The sequence below is a fragment of the Topomyia yanbarensis genome, chromosome 3 (genome assembly GCF_030247195.1).
Source record: "Topomyia yanbarensis strain Yona2022 chromosome 3, ASM3024719v1, whole genome shotgun sequence".
In the NCBI taxonomy this organism is placed as follows: domain Eukaryota; kingdom Metazoa; phylum Arthropoda; class Insecta; order Diptera; family Culicidae; genus Topomyia; species Topomyia yanbarensis.
In genome coordinates this window covers 339063016-339077051 of record NC_080672.1, presented here as the reverse complement: position 1 = coordinate 339077051, position 14036 = coordinate 339063016, and the positions used below count along the sequence as shown (strand labels likewise).

The following is a 14036-nucleotide window of genomic DNA, read 5'->3' as shown; positions in this document are numbered from 1 at the left end:
ACTTGCTTTCGTCATACCGTTCGTTCCGCTACCATTGAGTAGTGTGAACGCTATGATGTTGACCCGATGTGCTTCTAGATTGTTTACATATTTGTGGTTGCCAAAGCTAGCAAACAGTGTGTTCTGCCACACCTATATATACCTTATTGGTAAACTATTAGTACTACCGAACGAGCCCCAAAATGGAAACATATACCAACAGAGGCGGTATCAGTCCTTCGGGAAAACCGTTTATTTGTTTCAACTATTTCAGCGATGTTACAGAAAACCGATGTTTGCGGAATGATAAACCTAGTGAATGAAACCGACGCTGAATCTTTGGTGTAAGAACTTGTCGTATAAATCATGTGCTTACTAGTGATGGGCATTTTGAAAAATAAAATTGATTTTGCTACATCGATCTTTTTGATTCGAAAAAATCGATGCTGTGAAACATCGAGCCGGGAAAAATCGATTAACAAAATCGATTTTTCGAAGTAAAAGGATCGATTGTGGAAAAAATCGCGTTTTTCCAATGAGAATTTTGCAAGAAAAATCGATTTCACCAAATCGATTTTGTTGAATCAATTAAATCGATGTTGTCAATTGATCGGACATTATCGGACTAACATTTCTACCTTTCCCACAAGATGTGCACTCGGATGTGGCCGGTTCCAGTATTGATCAGCATGCAGGAATCAATTTAGATTGAACGATGTGGCTCATCATGTAATTTTCAATGTTGTTCCAATAAACGTTTTGCAATCTCAATTGGTTCTGGTTAATAATGATTGCGAGTAAAGGCGCATTAACCTAGGCTTATTAGCCAGGGCAAGGTGTATATACCTCTGTCCCATCCCAAAGGACCAAAGGAGTGACATTAACCTTTTTAGCCTAGTCACTCCCAACGATTTATTATATCCCCTTCATACTGAAACAGTCGGTACGGTTGTCCTCGTTTCTTCCTCCTTCAAGGTTCAAAACAATTCGTTAATTAAATTATTCATTCAATGAATAATTTAATTACCACCAATTTTGAAACATCTTCAAACCCAACTTTGCACAGGAGACCCGCCCGTTTTAAAAGCTCATCTACAGAAAGAAATACCAACACTCAGTCTCCAATATCATTCCCTGAGCCACAATCGGTTGCCAAATTTGTGGCTGCTGTTCAAGTAATAATGACAACTGCGAAAGCCGCATCAAGTACCACAAACTCAACAGCTAATGCCATCAATGAGGGAGCTTCTAGCAATGACGGAGGATGCTCGTGACTCGAAAAGGAAAGAATCTAGGAACAACACCTGATCGCGAACATCAAGACAGTAACTCCTACGATGACCCGGACATGTACGACGACGAGAGATATGAATGACACCCATGATACAGTTGACGTGGATGCAAATATTTCCCCGGCACGAAAACGGATATCCGCGCGCAATGGCAAGTCGCGCGTACGGGATCGATCTTAGTATTAATTGTTTATTTTTATTTTTTATTATGCTAGAAAGCGCAAAACCAGTGCAATCCACTAAACCGGTGTCAATCAATCGAAAATCCCAATAAAATAAGGTAATCACAGTGCAATCGTCAAATCGAATGAAATAAACACTACATCTTCATAATATAATAATAAAACTTCGAAATTATTCAAAGAAAGCTTTTTGTTGATGTTTTGGCATTCCTTGACGAAACTGTGTGAAAATTTTGTTGATTTGGGACACAAAAACAATGTCTAAAATGGGTAAAAGGCGTGATATGATACAGGGTATTTGGTTCATGGTTAAAAACCTCTCGAGGGATGATTGACTGTCTTATTTGGAGAAAAAAATCGTTCTACACATACCATCAAATCTCAACCATTACTAAGTTATTGAACTTTTTGAGTTAAAAACTTAGTTGTCTTAAAATAGTAGAGTTAAAAAGTATACTTTGTATTTCAAATCTTTTAGATCCATTGAATAGGTGAAAAAATCCCTATTGAATGATGTTCTAACATGTTTCAGCTAATGAGGGTAAGTAACCTTTTCACAGTAATTTACTTAAAATTTCGATCGATTTTTCGTTCATTTCGCGAAAATCTTAATAGTTAACATCACCATGTTAATAATAGAGATTGTTTGTCTTGAAGAACTGCATAATTTGTTCTTAGACATGAAACACTTATCTTTTCTTGTTTTCAAGTGTTCGAGTTATTGAACTTTGATATTTTTATCTCATTTTCACTAATACTAGCTCTTATTGAAAAAGTATGGCACTTATTGTACCTTTTCTTATTTTTATTCGAAAGCTAGAAAAATTCTGCAGAGAAAAATGTATTAATACCTATCAGTTAAGTGTACTTAGTATTCTTCTTGAAGTAAATTATTTTAAAGTTAATGTTATTTTTAGCATTTTCGTTAATTTACTTAAAAAGTAAATAATAAACATCACCATTATTATCATTGAAATAATGCATCTCAGCAAGTTCTACAATTCTTTCTTCGACTCCATTCAATTATCTCTTTTTGTTTCGAAGCAAAATCATTTATATCACCTCGCTTCAAATGCAAAAACAACCATTTCGAACCCACTACAATTGTGGTGAGGTCATGCTGTGTTAACTATTAAATTGCAGCGAAATGAAAAGCGATAGGGATAAAGTATCAAACAACAAGTTATAGAGAATGTTAAGGGACACCAAATGAACAATAGTAAGAATAAATTTAGTTGAACAATAATTAGAATAATTACAAATCTCTCCAAAAAACGCCAATTTTGAGTTATTTTACTAGTAAAAAGCCATTCAGTACACTTAACTAAAGGATATTTGTACATAAATCGAAAGAAAATTTTCTCAGCTTTCCAATGAAGACTTGAAAATAACGATATAAAGCATATTTTTAGATTAGAGTCTTTTAAACACTTGCAAGTCGATTACAGGAAAAGCTTTGTAATGAAATTACAAAGAAAGGAGAAGAGATAGGAATATGATGTTGAAGAACAAATTATGAATCTTCCTAAAACCCAACTTTTGTATAATATATATTGCTAGAATTATAATTCATTATTTTGAGAAAATTAACAAAAACCTCATCAAAAACGTCAACTTTTAACCACTTTACTACTTAAAGGTAATTAAATTCGCTGCAGCGAATCTACAATGTCAAAATGAAAATTTCGATCGCATCGCATCTGTCCGCTCAGGTAAACATTTGAATAATATATGTCCTTCCGAAGCTACACGTGATACTGCGCACCTTCAAGTATGCCTCCCATTGCAGTCAGCCGCTGGACACAACAGTTATGACGCAGTCATTCCCTCCGTATCGCAGCTTGTTCCCCTTCCTGACAACAGTACATCCTGCTCTCCCCGCGCTATTTGCGGTGATAGTGATCATCGAGCCCGCAGTCCTGAAACTTGGAATGCACATGACACTGATGGTTTGCGGATTTACTATCAGAACGCGAGAGGGCTTAAGACGAAAATTGATGACGTGTATTTAGCTGCTGTGGACGGTGACTACGATGTTTGCGTCTTCACCGAAACATGGCTCGATGCGCGTATAACATCAGTGCAGCTTTTCGGCGATGCTTACACCGTATACCGTGCGGACCGTAATAGTGGCAACAGTATTCGCGGACGTGGAGGAGGAGTTTTGATTGCTGTTTCCACCGCATTTGCCTCATGTGAGATTGATGTAGGTAGTTTAACCAGTGTTGAGGCTGTTTGGGTTAGAATTACAACTCCATCGAGGAACTTTTATATTGGTGCTGTCTATATTCTTCCTGAAAAGTGACTCGACTGCAATATCATGCAACTTCACATGGATGCTGTGAATAACGCTTCTTCACAAGCAGGCGCGGATGGCGTGATGATTGTCCTTGGTGATTTCAATCAGCCAGGGCTCATTTGGGTGCCGTCACGACACGGATACGCTTACCCTGACCCGATTGCTTCGACAACCAACATCGCCAGTCGTATGCTACTGGACGGATTTGCTTTCAACGGATTAAGTCAAGTAAGCATGATTCCCAATCACCAGTCACGCTTTCTGGATCTCGTCTTTGTTAGTGAGACTATTATACCTGTATGTTCCGTCAATGAAGCATCCAGCGTGATTGTTCCACTTGACAACTTTCATCCAGCGCTTGAAATCTCAATTGGCACTCGAAAATGCTTCTCGTGACGTTCCTGCTTGTGCTGTTGATATGGATGTGTTTACTGTCTCCGAACAAATGGTTATATCTGCAATCCGGAAAACCAAGTCATCTTATGCACCCGGCCTCAGTGCTATACCTTCAACTGTATTGAAAAAATGTTCGGACTTACTTGTAACACCACTTGCATATATTTTTAACCTATCGCTTCAGCAGCAAACGTTTCCTGAGGATTGGAAACGCTCAGTGATGTTCCCGGTATTCAAGAAGGGTGACAGATGCAACATGGAGAGCTATCGCGGAGTCACTTCGCTTGGAGTCGAATCTAAAGTATTCGAATCAATCATCAACGAAGCGTTATTTTCTGCTTGTCGACACTACATCAGTACATCCCAGCACGGATTTTTCCCCGGACGTTCGGTCGAGACGAATCTCGTCTGCTTCACGTCATTTTGCACGGAACAATTGTCTAAGAAATTGCAGGTGGATACTATCTACACTGATCTAAAGGCAGCTTTTGATAGAGTTAATCATGAGATACTGATAACAAAGCTTGATAAGCTAGGGTGTTCTACTAGGTTCTGCCATTGGCTTCGATCCTACCTTGTACACCGTGAAGTCGTTGTTCAAATTGGCGATATTGTTTCAGAATCCTTTATCAATACTTCCGGAGTTCCTCAAGGTAGTACGCTGGGTCCACTGCTTTTTTCACTGTTCGTGAATGATGCAGTTTTCGTTCTAAGGCGTGGAGGAAAGCTGTTTTTTGCCGACGACTTAAAATTTTTTCTTGTTATACGAAATGAAGCCTTTTATAGCTGGTGTATAAGAAACATGATGGTCCTTAGTGTTGCAAAATGTTTTGTCATCAGCTATTTTCGAACGAGAAATATGCTTACCTTCAACTATAACATCGCAGGAACTCAGCTGCAACGCGTTGACCACGTGAAGGATCTAGGAGTCATTCTTGATGAAAAGTTAACGTATACTCATCACGTCTCTGCGTCCATCGACAAAGCCAATCGATTACTGGGATTTATTTTCAAAATTTCCAGTGAAATTCGGGATCCTCTGTGTTTCAAGGCTCTTTATTGCTCATTGGTGCGCCCGCAGTTGGAATTTGCAAACGTCGTTTGGTGCCCCTATCAAGCAACGTGAAGCCTTAGGATGGAAGCAGTCCAGCGTAAATTCATACGATATGCGTTACGTGGATTGCCGTGGAACGATCCGTTAAACCTACCACCGTACGAGGACCGTTGTCGTCTTTTAGGACTTAATACTTTAACGCATCGGAGACATGCAGCGCAGGCTACTTTCGTGTCAAAGATTCTGCTGGCTGAATATGATGATCCGGAGCTACTAGCGCAAATCAGCCTCTACGCGCCTACCCGTTCTCTTCGCCCACGAGCCCTGCTGCATTCTGAAATGCGCAGCACTAACTACGCTGCCAATAGTCCGATTTTAGCAATGAGTCGTCGCTTCAACGAGTTTGCTGAAATTTTCGACTTCGTCGTGAATTCTTCGCAGTTTCGTCGTCGTGTATTGTCACTAGTCTAATTGTGTTTAGTTTAACTTAGTTTAGTTTAGTTCATTTAGACAAATTGTCAGTTGGACTTTTTTATACAAATACAAAATACAAATACAAATACAAAACTAATTTACTGAAAGATATGAGAACACCATTCAATAGAAAATTTTCTCACGGAATTAAAAGATTTAAAATACGAAGTATATTTTTCGAGTTAGAGGTATTTTAAGATAAATAATTTTTTTACACAAAACGTTCAATAACTCTGTAACGGTTGAGATTTGATGGTATGTGTAGAACGATTTTTTTCTCCAAATATGACAATCAATCATCCCTCGAGAGGTTCTTAATCATGAACCAAACACCCTGCATATTTATATTTAATCAAACTGTTTGTTTTCCTTGTTTTAACTAGATCTTTGTTTGTTTCAACTAAATCTGTCAAGCAATGAATGTGTCTTTTCTCTGGAATGGGCAACTTCACACCCATACACAGGGCCAGAAAGAGAAATTAGCAAGACAAAACTTCTAGTGCTTTGGATAGGCAATTTTTTGAAATACTGCGTTAAGCAAAGTAGCTTGGTTCTACTGGCTCCTTCTTTTGGTGATGTAGATTTGTTTGAATGTTTACTGCATAGGTAACGCTAATATAATATTGTAGAGGTTTTCAGTCTTCGGCAAAGTTTTAGAACGTTTAAAACCACCATAAGTTGGACAAGTAAGCAAAGTTATAATGAATTTTATGAAATTTCAATGAAATTCGCGTATTTTGTATTATTTTCTTAATATTCGTTGAATTTGAATATTTCGTTTCTACTAGTAGTGATAATGTGCGTCTATTATAGAAAATGTTGCGAATTTTTGCCACTTTTAATGGGTTCTTCTGGTTGGGAACCCAAATGTTGAACATTTTTTGCTTTTCTCATAGAGAAAGGTTATGCAATTGCTCCAAAAACGGACTATCTATCCGACACATATTTAACTCGACTCAGCTCGTCGTGATCGGAAAATGTCTGTGTGTGTGTTTTTTATAGAGCATTAAAAAACTTTCAAAAAATCTCTGAAACAGGAAAAATTGCACAAAAACCTCAACGTCTCAGGGAACGGGTCTGGGCTAACCATCACCCGGCCAGGCCTGATTCCTCCCTGGCACTACCTTACGGCATTACTTCGAGGATAATGTGCATAGCACCCATTCTATTTCAACTACTAAGTTGTTAGTTTCTTCAGTAGAGTTACAGCACCACTCCTCGACATACCACTAGTTCACTATCATCCACGCAGACCATGACAGTCGGAGAGCTAGCGGTGGGTTGAGACTTAGTGCTCTTCCCCTACGAAGACAATCTGGGCGGTAACTTCCGTTCTGTTTTGATATCTTTCCAATGCGGAAAAAGCCATTGTGTTGAATTTCGTGAACAACATCCACGAGGTTGACCAAGGACATGAACCCTCCTAATACGCCAGGGCTCCGCTCAATAGAGAAAATATTGGGCAACCTTCAAGCGGAACCTCAATAAGACGCGAAAGACAGTGTCAGCGAAATGCAGTTCAAGGTAAACTGGTGAGGAGACTAACCAAGCAGGCTGTTCTGATTATGATGGAAGGAGTCAAATTTTGCGGCCCAATAGTTCGCAGTCGCTAAAAAGGAAGCTTGAATGAATATTTTTCTTTACACTGTATGAATCGAACTTTCAAAAGAAACATGATCTGATATTTTAATTAAAAAAATGACCGATTACCAACGTTTTTGTTTCGCCGATTTTTTATCGCTACACCCTTTAGGTGGTTAGTAGGATCGTAGCACTAGCCTAGGAAGTGGCGTATGCAGAAATTTCTTTTGGTGGGGGGGGAGGTGGTTGATGAAGATCGCAAATTTTTCGAAAAATGGTAAAATTTAATATGAGTTTGATAAATTATTGAAAACTAAAAAACATAAGTAGTCTAACAGATGTCACTCTAGTCTACAAACAAGAAGAATCAACATGGAACAGTTTTCAAACCTCTATAGATTATTTTCTTTTATAATTTGTCAATGAAGTCAAAAATTGCGCTCTTTTAAAGTGGGATAAATGATCGAAAAAACGTTCAACGTTCAAGATCACCTTATTTTTTGTTCCCCCTTTTGTGTACCAAACTATATTGTTAGTTTTAAGATAAGTGTAAATATTTCCTAAAAATTATTACTATTGAATTCCTTGTTTTAAATTTTTTTCATAAAAAAAATCTTTCGCCCCCTCTCTTGTATATAGAATCTTATTTCTAGTCTTAAGATAGCTGTAAAATTTTTCTTTTTCAAAAAAATATTTCAACATTGTAACCTCCTAGTTTTAAAATATACAAAATGTAAAAACAAAAGAATTTGGCACCGCCAAGCTAACGCATTTGTGCCTATCAAATAAACGAAATGAATAAAAAAAAAAAAAAGATCACCTTATTTAATAATCCTTGACTTTGAAGGTTTGACAACTTCGGGAAGTTATCAACATAAAACAGCGCATGCTTTGATATAGAAATTTTAGTGATTAATTCTTATAGAGGTAATTATGGAGACTTAATTTTTCAAAAATATTAAGGGACATGGTGCCTTCAGCAAAGTTTTTGATAATGTCATTTTAAACAATTTTGTTGAAAACATGAACTGCATTCATATAGGGATTTAAATGAAAATGGACTGGGCATGCTATATTTCTCCTTAGTGAAGAAAAATTTAGGTGAAAACTATTTTTCTGTGCTACGGAGAAAATTGTTTGAAACAATTATTACGAGTTGAGAACACAAAACCTATAACTAAATTATGGATGGATGGAACTGGAACTTGCGTTTCGACTTCATCTCATCAGAATCCGACACTAACTTGGTGGGCGGACTAAGCTATCGCCGAATTGATGCTAGCTCCTAAAAAATGGAATCACTCTTTGTGTTTTTGGGCAAACCGCTAGTCCTTTTAACATCTGGGAATTATTTGTTTTAAATCCAGTTCCCTTAAATCTTTTTTTGTAAGCTTCAGAGGCACCTTGAACGCAATGTGAATTTATTGTTTAATTACCGCAGAAGAGATTTATCAAATACAGTAATTTCAGAATAGCTTGTTGTAAAGGTTTTCTACTACTATATTTCGATACTCTGAATATGTGGGATATTTATGTCTTTGACAAAGTTGTTTGAAATAGCACATTCGAAAACTTTGCTGGAGACATTATGTCTCGACCCAAATTTGCTTGAAGAGTAAATTCTCTATAATTACTTCTAGGAGGATTAACCGCCAAAATTATTTTATCAGCAGATGAACAGTTTTACGTTTTGAAATTCTTCAATGTTACCTAACATCCAAATTTGGCAGTTTCGAATGAATGTGATCGTGACCGTTAAAAGTTTATCGAGCATTAATTTTACTTTTCTTCATTAGTCAACCTCCAACTTGCAAACGAGTACTAGTACCTAGCACACAAAATTTTAGTACGCCATTCATTGCATCCTCCTTCCATACGTTTATTTGACACGGCATTTGCAAAAGCTTTTTACGCCAGTTTCTTTTTTTACATAGCACGTTACAAAAATCCTTAACATTAATTTTAACTATACTAGTACTTTGTCTAAAACTAACACTGAAATCACTTTATTGTTTGCTTTTTTCCTTACATTGTTGTATTTCATATTGATCTAGTATTTTCGGGTGTATTTATTTACTTTTTTTTCTGTTATTGTCTAAATTTAAAAACTAAATATTCTAGGACACTTTAATTGGTGAATGATTAGCCTTGGATGAGAGTATGAGGAGATGAATTTAATTAAATTTTGACAGACGCTGTTTTTAGAAAATGATAGATAAGTTCCATGTATAGAGGATCGCGATACGCCAGGATGTCTCTAACAGGAACATGGATTGGTCTTCCTCGGACTTGTAAAGAATCTACTAATTGTGATCTGGCTTCACGATATTCAGTGCAGGACCAAACAACATGCTCAATGTCATGGTAACCTTCTCCACAAGCACAATGATTACCCTCAGCGAGCCCAATACGACGGAGATGCGCATCTAAAGTATAATGATTGGACATGAGCCTAGACATCACACGGATGAAGTCCCGACTTACATCCAATCCTTTGAACCATGCCTTCGTTGATACTTTAGGGATAATTGAATGTAGCCATCGTCCCATATCTCCATTGTCCCAAGATGTTTGCCAACTAGCAAGTGTCCTCTGTCGAGAAGCGCTATAAAATTCATTGTAAGCGATGGGTCTTTCATATATTTCACCATCTAGTGCACCATTTGCATCCTCCTTAGAGGTTATTCATATAGTTGATAATACAACAAAAATCAAATGCTCATAAAATCCGATCCTGACCTGCTAGAGACAAACTGTAAACGTCATTTATCATCAACTTTCAACTAGTTTCTGAAATGTTATTCTTGTTGTTAACCATATTGAATTTTTGTCTAAACTCTACACAATCTAAAAAAATACATTTTCAGCAAATGTTGAAATGTATGCATGCTTTCGGTAAACAAGCTTATGTTTTATATGCAATCAACCTATTCAAATTAAGATTCCTTGTCTCTAATCCATATTCTGGAGCATCTTCCCAAAAATGAGCTCATAATAATTCAGACAGTTATTTTATTTTACATTGAAGAAATTTGACAACTATGGGATTTCGGCTAAGAGATAAGTTACAAGATCCCTTTCCCACAATTTTCCAAAAGTTTTCATGACGCTTTAAAAGTAGTGATCAGAGAATATTTTTTTAAAAATATTTTGTAGAATATTAAATTAAATTCGTCAGTATCAATTATCTTTTTTCAATCCAATTAATTTTGGTTTGGGTGGTTTTAACCCCAAACACCCCCCCCCCCTTCCATGGCTGCGCCACTGAGCACAGGAATGAACAACTGCAGATTATTTCCTTTTAAGTCTGTTGAAAAAAGTCAAGTTATGGAACGGAATATGGCATCAAGGCTTTGCTTTGCTTTTAAGGATGTAGTTTAGACATTTTAAGTTTCACGTTTTCTTTTAGAACATTCAATTATTCGATATTTCAACGCTCTCCGTCTTCTACGATTTTCGTAAAGCTAACCATCAAAGTATCGCAGACCTTCTTTCCAACATCGATTGGGAAAATATTCTGGACCCCGAAGATGTCGAAACCGCAGTTCAAACTTTTTCCAACATTCTGGGATACGTTATTGACAGGCACGTTCCGAAGAAAGTTCACCATCGACATGGCTGACGAGTACGCTACGACGGCTCAAATCCATCAGAAGAGCAGCTCGATTTACCAAATATCGCACAATACCACTCAGAAACTCTTACGTTTGTCTCAACCACGCTTATAAACGAGCCAGTCAACACTCTTTCTTTCGATATCAGCAAAATATTCAGCGCGATCTTAAGTCGCATCCTAAACGTTTCTGGAAATACGTGAACGAGCAGCGCAAGGAATCTGGACTACCGCCGTCTATGACTTTCAATGGTAACACAGCTAACACATCTCGAGACATATGTGCACTTTTTTCGGAAAAATTCGCGAATGTATTCACAGATGAGGCACTAACCATTGAACAAATCGAACTCGCTGCTAGCAAAGCTCCACTTATAGGCCAAGCTTTGGGTGCTATCGATGTCGACGCAACGATGATTACCAGAGCTTCCTCTCGGCTTAAGTCATCTTTCAATCCGGGACCCGACGGGATCCCCTCTGTTATCCTGAAAAGGCATATTGAAGCTTTGATTACTCCGCTTCTTCATATCTTTCGAGCATGTATTGCTAGAGGAGTTTTTCCATCTTGCTGGAAATACGCTAACATGTTCCCAGTCCACAAGAAGGGTGATAAGCGAGACGTTAATAATTACCGTGGAATAACTTCATTGAGTGCTGTTTCGAAGTTGTTTGAGCTGGTGATTATGGAATCTCTTCAGGCTCATTGTAAGCAGTACCTAAGTGACGATCAACACGGCTTCACGTCCGGACGGTCAACTGCGTCTAACCTGCTGTGTTTAACATCCTACATAACGTTATCGTGCTCAAACCGACGTTGTTTACACCGACTTATCTGCAGCTTTCGATAAGATGAATCACGATATCGCAATCGCAAAAATGGAGAGATTTGGAATAAATGGTAGTGTTTTGCAGCTGTTTCGATCCTACCTCACAGACCGAGAGATAGCGGTCGTCATAGCAGACTGTCAGGCTCCCACCTTCATATCTACGTCAGGAATACCTCAAAGAAGCCACTTGTGACCATTGATGTTTCTGCTATACTTCAATGATGTACATCTAGTTCTGAAGACTCCACGATTGTCCTACGCAGATGACCTCAAGATATTTCGACTAATTCGTTCAATTGAAGATTGCAGATTACTCCAACAGCAACTAGATGTCTTTGCTGATTGGTGTAACACGAATCGAATGTGCGTGAACCCGAAGAAGTGTTCGGTTATATCGTTTTCACGGAAAAGAGATTCGATTCATTTTAACTACCGTCTACTAGAAACAGACATTGAACGCGTCAGCCACGTTAAAGATCTGGGAGTGATTCTGGATTCTCAACTTACGTTTAAAAAACATGTCTCTTATGCAGTTGGTAAAGCATCTCGAGCCCTGAGATGCATCTTCAGAATAGCCAAAAATTTTACAGATATCTTTTGTCTCAAATCGCTCTACTGTTCTTTATCGCGATCAATACTAGAATATTGCTCTGAAGTTTGGAGTCCAAACTACAACAACGGCATTAAGAGAATAGAGTCCGTTTAGCGTTTTACGTTTCGCGCTTCGTAGATTGCCGTGGAGAGATCCTTCCCGATTACCACGCTATGAAAACCAGTGTCAGCTAATTCAACTAGAGCCCCTACATGTTCGAAAGAATACTGCAAGAGCTTCGTTCATCGCTGACACTCTGCAAGGCCGTATAGATGCCCCAGCTGTTTTGGAACAAATCAACATAAACGTCGCACCCCGAGCACTACGCAACAACATTATGTTCAGATTACCATTCTGACGCACTAACTATAGTATGTATGGAGCCATCACTGGTCTGCAGCGAATTTTTAACTAGGCAGCTTCAGCATTTGATTTCAACGTTTCTCAACAAACTCTGCGTATACGTTTTTCCAGACTGTTCAATCAATTAACTAACAACACTTGACATTTTTATTCTTTGTTATTAATTATTGTATGACTATTGTTCTTGTGTACTTGATTGTTAGAAATAAGATTAGCATTAAGGCCAACATCATTGGGGATTTGATATGTCTGTTGATGTATTAAACAAATAAACAATAAACTTTTTGGAAAAATGATTACGCCTAACATCAATAAGAGTTCTTTGATTACCTTTCAATTCCATTATTATACCACTAAACTCGACAGATGCGTGGATAAAAAAAGAATAATCGATAAAAAAAATTCAAAAGGAAACATTCTTGGGGTATTTAGTTCCCATTGTTTTCGTTTTAAAAGCTTCTTACAGAATTTCATTTAGTTTTCAGAGATTATTTTATTAGTCATCTCTAGTCATCTGAGCTAATTCAATTAAATTTATTTTGAACTGTAGACGATATTGCTTTTTACACTACCGTCCTCGCTTTACACCCTAAAATCGTTCGTTTGTGATTTGTTTTCATCCAAAGTCCATCATCGAAACGAGCCAGCTGGACAAGATAAAACGTAGGAAACGGACCAAAACATTTTTTTGCGAAGACACTTCATCGTCTCATTATCCCAGGCATTCACTTACTTCCATTAAACTTTTACTGTACACACTGCATCATCTCTCCATAACCAGTCACCGGACAACGACGACGGGTACCACGCCACGACAACGGAAAGGATAGATCTATTAGCAGCCTTCCAAAAGGGTCCCCCCATTTGTGGCCGTTTCCGCCCATCATTCTCGCTACATTACGGAACTTTTTGCTAGACTCAAGTCGTTACCTACTTAGCTACATAGTTCTCTGTTCTCTTCTCATCGACAGATACAAATCGATAATTATATTTTCTGCTTGCGTCGGTGTCGCAATATGGTCGATGCTGCTTTGGACTACCTCGCTGGCTGCACTGCAGGTTAGTATGCTAGCTAGTCACCGCGCGCCGTGTCGGCAGTCGATGAATGTGTTCGTCCTGTCGGTGAAAGTAGGTACCTACCGACCGGTGGCCATTAAGGGAGTGCAAAATTGAATGGAATGAAGGTGTAAATATTCTAGTGACGGCGTCGTTTGCAGGCGTTCTGCCCGAGGCAGACTTTCAAAGATGAATGCATGCTGCTGTTCAGTCAGTACCTATTAGGTGGCTTTTTTTTTCTACCGGTTGTGTACATAGCTAGCGACAATTTCTTTGATTTCAAAGCACATGCTTTACTTTTTGCGAGGTAGAGCAGAACATGGCGCAG

The 14036-nt window shown here is 38.1% G+C and overlaps 2 protein-coding genes across 9 annotated transcripts in view; one reads left to right on the top strand and one right to left on the bottom strand.

Annotated features, from left to right (window-relative positions):
* The window catches only part of LOC131694076 (potassium voltage-gated channel subfamily KQT member 1), a 1057856-nt gene that overhangs the window by 801341 nt on the left and 242479 nt on the right, over nt 1-14036 (bottom strand). The window lies entirely within an intron of this gene.
* LOC131694078 (thiamine transporter 1-like) overlaps nt 1-14036 on the top strand; it is a 69309-nt gene that overhangs the window by 24529 nt on the left and 30744 nt on the right. Inside the window, exon 2 of the mRNA XM_058982455.1 lies at nt 13624-13711. Coding sequence (XP_058838438.1) covers nt 13624-13711 — 88 coding nt within the window. The remainder of the gene's footprint in view (nt 1-13623; nt 13712-14036) is intronic.